The sequence below is a fragment of the Pelecanus crispus genome, chromosome 29 (assembly GCF_030463565.1).
Source record: "Pelecanus crispus isolate bPelCri1 chromosome 29, bPelCri1.pri, whole genome shotgun sequence".
Lineage (NCBI taxonomy): Eukaryota > Metazoa > Chordata > Aves > Pelecaniformes > Pelecanidae > Pelecanus > Pelecanus crispus.
The window spans coordinates 803,682-809,358 of NC_134671.1; the positions used below are offsets into that span (position 1 = coordinate 803,682).

At 71.5% G+C, this 5,677-nt stretch overlaps 1 protein-coding gene across 1 annotated transcript; it reads right to left on the minus strand.

The window, feature by feature from the left end:
* Positions 1-328: 328 nt before the first annotated feature.
* Positions 329-2,015, minus strand: ZBTB9 (zinc finger and BTB domain containing 9). The gene is made up of 3 exons (XM_075725306.1): positions 1,610-2,015; positions 992-1,569; positions 329-943 (listed from the first exon to the last, which is right to left on the minus strand). The coding sequence occupies exons 1-3, from the start codon at positions 2,013-2,015 to the stop codon at positions 329-331; spliced, it is 1,599 nt and encodes a 532-aa protein (XP_075581421.1).
* Positions 2,016-5,677: the final 3,662 nt, after the last annotated feature.

Here is a 5,677-nt window from a genome sequence, read left to right on the forward strand (position 1 = left end):
GAGTCCCGAGCTGGGGCCTGGAGCCCCGGTGTTGGGCTGGGCCTGGAGCCCCAGGCTGGGCCCTGGAGCCCCGAGCTGGGGCCTGGAGCCCTGGAGCCCTGAGCTGGGGCCTGGAGCCTGGAGCCCTGAGCTGGGGCCTGGAGCCTGGAGTCCCGAGCTGGGGCCGGGAGCCTGGAGTCCCGAGCTGGGGCCGGGAGCCCCGGTGTTGGGCTGGGCCTGGAGCCCCAGGCTGGGCCCTGGAGCCCCGAGCTGGGGCCTGGAGCCCTGAACTGGGACCAGAGCCTAAACCATTCCCCACCCCCCCCATCCCTTTACCCTCCGCCCCGCCTCACTCGCAGGCCCAGCAACCCCCTCCCCAACGAGGTCCCTGACAGAGCGGCCGATGTTTGGCCAAACCGCTCCGCAGGCGGAAGCGTCGGCCGCAGCGCTCGCAGGCCCGCCCGGCCCCGTCATGGGTCTTCATGTGCTCCGTCAGGTGATGTTTCAGCTTGAAGCGCTTGTGGCAGGCGGCGCAGGCGAAGGGACGCAGGCTGAAGGTCAGCATGATGTGCCGATCCCGCTTGGGTTTGACGGCAAACCGTTTACCGCACAAGCAACCGAAACGTTTGCCGTCAGGAGCTGCTCCCAGCTTCACCGGGGCGTGGAGGGCTTGACCTCGGCCCAGGATCTCGTTCCCGTGAAGGTCCACCGGCTTCCAAGATGGTTGCGGGAAGACGGCCGCCCCGCCGGTTGTCACCATCGTGCCGCCGGTTGTCCCCCCGCCGCCCGTCGGGATGACGTAGCTCACCTCTGCCGGCGCGAAGCCGCCCGCCAGCTCTGCTGCCGGCAGGAGGCCCTCAACAGCAGCGGCATCACCCGCCTCCTGCTTGATATAGAAGATCTTGGGGGGCTCGTGGGCATCTCCAGGCACCCCATCTTCCTCCTCCTCCTCCTCCAGCACGATCTGGAGGGCATCGGTGGGGCGGTGGCGGCGGCGGTGGCCACCCTCTTCTTCCTCCTCTTCTTCTTCCTCCTCCTCCTCCTCCACACAGATCTTGAGGACCTCCTCGCCAGCGTCCTTCAGGAGGGAGCTCAAGGATGATGTTGCTGCTGGTGTCACATCGGCAGCCACACGGATTTTGAGGACCTCCTCGCCCCCCTCCTTGGTGAAAGATGGCGTCGCCGCGTCACTGCCGCGGGTGGCCCATGAAGAGCCATCGCCACCACGCACAGGCCATGACGATGATGATGATGAAGATCCATCAGCACCACGGGTGGACCACGAGGATCCTCCATCACCACCACGGGTGGGACACGACGAGCCGTCACCACCACGCGTGGTCCACGAGGACAATGAAGAGCCATCACCACCACGGGCAGGCCATGACGACGCTCCGTCACCGCTGCGGGTGGGACATGATGACCCATCTCCACCACGGGTGGTCCATGATGATCCTCCATCTCCACCATGGGTGCTGCATGAAGACCCATCACCACGCGTGGTCCACGACGACGCTCCATCTCCACCGTGGGTTGTACACGAAGACCCATCTCCACCACGGGCGGTCCATGATGATGAAGCCTCACCGCCGCGGCCAGTTGATGACGATGATGTCACCCTCGCTGCCCCGCCCAGCCCACCGGCACGCCCCACCCTCCAACTCCCTCAGGATCTCTGAGCACTGATCAACCACGTGCCACATCTGGAGACCACTGGCCACCAAGAGATGACCGGGCAGGGCCTCCAAAAGCAACGTCAAGCGTCCCGAGTAGATGAGATGCAGGAGCCCCTCGAAAGCATCGGGGTCGATGGCGGGGGGCAGCAGCAGGCGCCCCCCATCCTGCAGCAGCAGCTTGTCGTGGAAAAAGGGGGACGCAGCAGCCAGGACACTTTTGTGGGCCGGGAAGATCCGGCCGCCCACGTGGACGGCCACGTCGCAGAACTTCCCCTCCAGCCGCAGGCGGTTGAGGGAGTCCAGCAGCGCCGCCGCGTGCTGGGGGAAGGAGATCTGCACCCGGCCCCCCTCTGCCGCCATCCTCCCCGCGACGAGCCTGCAGGGACAGGTCTGTCACATGGGGTGGGGGACACCCAGTAGCCCCCTTGGGTGCCCAGTTGCCCCATGAACATTCTACTGACCCATGGGGTGCTTTAGGCCCCCATGGGTGCCCTGTTGACCCCTCAGGTGCCCTGTTGCCTCCATGGGTGGGTGCCCTGTTGACCTCTCAAAGTGCTCTGTTGCCCCCATGGGAGCCCTGTTGACCCCTAAGGTGCCCAGTTGCCCAATGAACAGTCTACTGACCCATGGGGTGCTTTAGGCTCCCTTGGGTGCCCTGTTGCCCCCATGGGTGCCCTGTTGACTCCTAAGGTGCCCAGTTGCCCAATGAACATTCTACTGACCCATGGGGTGCTTTATGCCCCCATGGGTGCCCTGTTGACCCCTCAGGTGCTCTGTTGCCCCATAGGGTGCCCTAACACCCCACGGGCTCCTCTTCTGCCCCACGGGGTGCGCGGGGGACGGGGGGCTCCTAAAGCCCTGGGGCTGCCCCACTGCCCCCCACCGGCCCCGCCAGCCCCACTCCTGCCCCTCCCCGGTTCGCCCCATTGCTGCTCCCCGCCCCCGGGACCCACCTGACACGCCCCCGAAAAGCCCTGCACCCCCAGGACCTGCTCCAGGACCCCCTGCACCACCGGGACCCTCTGAGATCCCCCTCGGGACCTGCCCTGGGACCACCCACACCCCTGGACCCCCCCCCCCGGGACCACCCCCAGGACCCCCTGCACCCTCCTGAGACCCCCCCAGGAACACCCACACCTCCAAGACCACCCCAGGACCCTCCAAGATCCTGCCTGGGACCCTCCCCGGGACCCCTCCCCACAAATCCCCTAGAACCCCGGGACCCGCCCCGGGACCCCATACCTTCCTGAGAGCCCCCCAGGACGCCTGCACCTCCAGGAACCCCCGAGACCCCCCCGGGACCCCCCCAGGAGCCCCCTAGAACCCTGGGACCCGCCCCGGGACCCCCTAGAACCCCCGGGACCCCCCCCTCACCCTCCTGAGAGCCCCCCAGGACACCCGCACCTCCAGGAACCCCTGAGACCCCCCTGGGACCCACCCCGGGACCCCCCCACGAACCTCCTAGAACCCCGAGACCCACCCTGGGACCCCCCGCACTTCTGGGACCCCTCCGCACCCCTCCCGAGACCCCCGCAGGACCCCCCCCCACCTCCGGGAACCCCCAAAACCCCCCCGGGACCCCCCTGGAACCCCGGGACCACCCCCGGGACCCCTCGCACCCTCCCCCAGACCCCCCCAGGACCCCCGCACCCTCCGGGAACCCCCGAGACCCCCCCGGGACCCGCCCCGGGACCCCCCGCGCCCTCCCGAGACCCCCCCGGGACCCCCCGCACCTCTGGGACGCCCCCGGGACCCCCGCACCCCACGGGACCCCCCGGGACCCCCCCGCAGCCCCGGTCCCGTCACGTGACCGCGCGCCCCGCGCTCACCCCCCGGCCGCCGGCGGCTCCGAGCCGTGACGTCGCTGGGAAGCCCCCGCCCCCCCTCCGTGGACGGAGCAGTGACGTCAGCGGGGAAGCCCCACCCCCCCGCGAAGCGCTTTTTGTCGCTCTCGCGCCCAAGCCCCGCCCGCTGAAGCCCCGCCCCCTGAGGGCTCAGGGAGCCCCGCCCACTCCCAAACCGCACCCTGGGAGGCCCCGCCCCCTCGCGCAGCTCCACCCCCTCCCAATCCCCGGCCCCTCCCGCCCCGGGAAGCCCCCGCCCCCCCAGCCCTCCCTTCGGGAAGCCACGCCCCGGGAAGCCACGCCCCTCTTAGAGGCCCCCGCCCCCCAGCTCGCTCTTCTGGAAGCCCCGCCCCCTCCTAAGCCCCGCCCCCAGGCCCCGCCCCAATCCCCGAGAGGCCGCGCCCCCTCCAGCCCACCCTTTGTTAATTCCCGCCCCGGGAAGCCCCGCCCCTTAAGCCCCGCCCCAATCCCGAGAGGCCCCGCCCCCTCCCAGCCCTCCTTCGGGAAGCCCCGCCCCTCCTAAGCCCCGCCCCGATCACCACCCACCCCGCCCCCTTCGCGCCGCTGCCAAGCCCGCCAAGCCCCGCCCCCCCCCGCCCCGCCCGGGCAGGCCACGCCCCCTCGGGCAGCCCCTCCCCACCGCCTCCGCTCCGCCCCCTCCCACCTCGCGCCGCCATTGGCCCCTCGCTGCCCGGTGGGCGGGGGCTACAAGACCGATCCGAGTTTATTAAAGGCTCCGCGGGCAGCGGCGGCCCCGGCGGGGGTTGGAGCCAGCCCAGACCCGCCCTGGGGCCGCCCCGCGGGCGGGGATTGTCGGGGCTGCGGCGGGCCCGGCCCGGCACCGGGGCACCGGGGGCCGCTGAACGGGGGGGCCGGTGAAGCGGGGGGGCCTGGTGCAGGGGGGGGCGCCGGGGGGGGCCCGGTGCTTTGGGGGTCCTGGGGTCCCGGTGCTTTGGGGGTCCCGGTGCATTGAGGGTCCCGGTGCACGGCGGGGGGGGGGGGGGCCCGGTGCATTGAGGGTCCCGGTGCTTTGGGGGGTCCCGGGGTCCCGGTGCATTGGGGGGTCCCGGTGCACGGCGGGGGGGGACCCGGTGCTTCGGGGGTCCCGGGGGTCCCGCTGCTTCGGGGGGTCCCGGTGCATTGGGGGTCCTGGTGTACGGCGGGGGGGGGGGGTCCCGGTGCTTTGGGGGTCCCGGTGCACGGAGGTGGGGGGAGACCCTGGTGCACTGGGGGGTCCCGGTGTCCCGGTGCTTCGGGGGTCCCGGTGCTTTGGGGGGTCCCGGGGTCCCGGTGCATTGAGGGTCCCGGTGCACGGGGGGGGGAGACCCCGGTGCATTGGGGGGGTCCTGGTGCTTCGGGGGGGGGGTCCCGGTGCTTTGGGGGTCCCGCTGCATTGGGGGTCCCAGTGCACGGCGTGGGGGGGAGACCCCTGTGCATTGGGGGTCCCGGTGCACGGGGGAGTGGGGATACCCCGGTGCATTGGGGGGTCCCAGTGCTTTGGGGGTCCTGGTGACTTGAGGGGGTCCCCGATTGCTTGGGTGGGGGGGGTGGTCCCAGTGAATGTGGGGGGGGTCCCGGTACACGGGGGGCGGGACCCGTGCATTGGGGGGTCCCACTGCACGGGGGGGGGGGTGGGAGCTGGTGAGTAGGGGGGGTCCCAGGATGATGCTGGAGGTGCGAGGCCGGGGCCGGTGGCACGTGGCGGGGGGGGCGCAATGCACGAGGGAAGGGGAGCAGAGCACGGTGCACGGGGACACCCTGGTGCTGTCGCACGAAGCCGGCGGTGCACGGAGACACCCCCCCACACACACACACCCCCCCCCCAGGTCCTGGTGAATGAGGCTGGTGGTGCACGGGGCCCCCCCCCGGGTCCTGATGCATGGGGACCCCCCCCGATGCACAGTGACCCCCCCCCCCCCCCCCCCCCCCCCCAGTCCTGGTGCACGGTGACGCCCCGGTCGCGGTGCCTGGCGAGGCTGTTGCACAGCGGAGCTGGACGTGCAGGGGGGGTCCTGCAGCTCCTGGTGCACGGGGTGGGCGGGGTGGGGTGCGATGCACGAGAGACGATGCACGAGGAAGAGAGAAGGGGGGGCAAAAAAAAAGGGGGGGGGGTCCCCGGCGTGGTGCGCGGGGCAGGGGGTGCTGCTGCACGAGGAGGTGTCGCACAGGGAGCTCCGG

Excerpts from the sequence above, each read along its gene's own strand:
- ZBTB9 (XM_075725306.1), bottom strand. The coding sequence starts at position 2,015 with ATGGCGGCAGAGGGGGGCCGGGTGCAGATCTCCTTCCCCCAGCACGCG. Across the intron at positions 1,570-1,609 it reads GGCGTGCCGGTGGGCTGGGC|GCGGTGAGGCTTCATCATCA; the intron begins GGGGCAGCGAGG and ends CAACTGGCCGCG. Across the intron at positions 944-991 it reads AGGAAGAAGAAGAGGAGGAA|ATCGTGCTGGAGGAGGAGGA; the intron begins GAAGAGGGTGGC and ends GATGCCCTCCAG.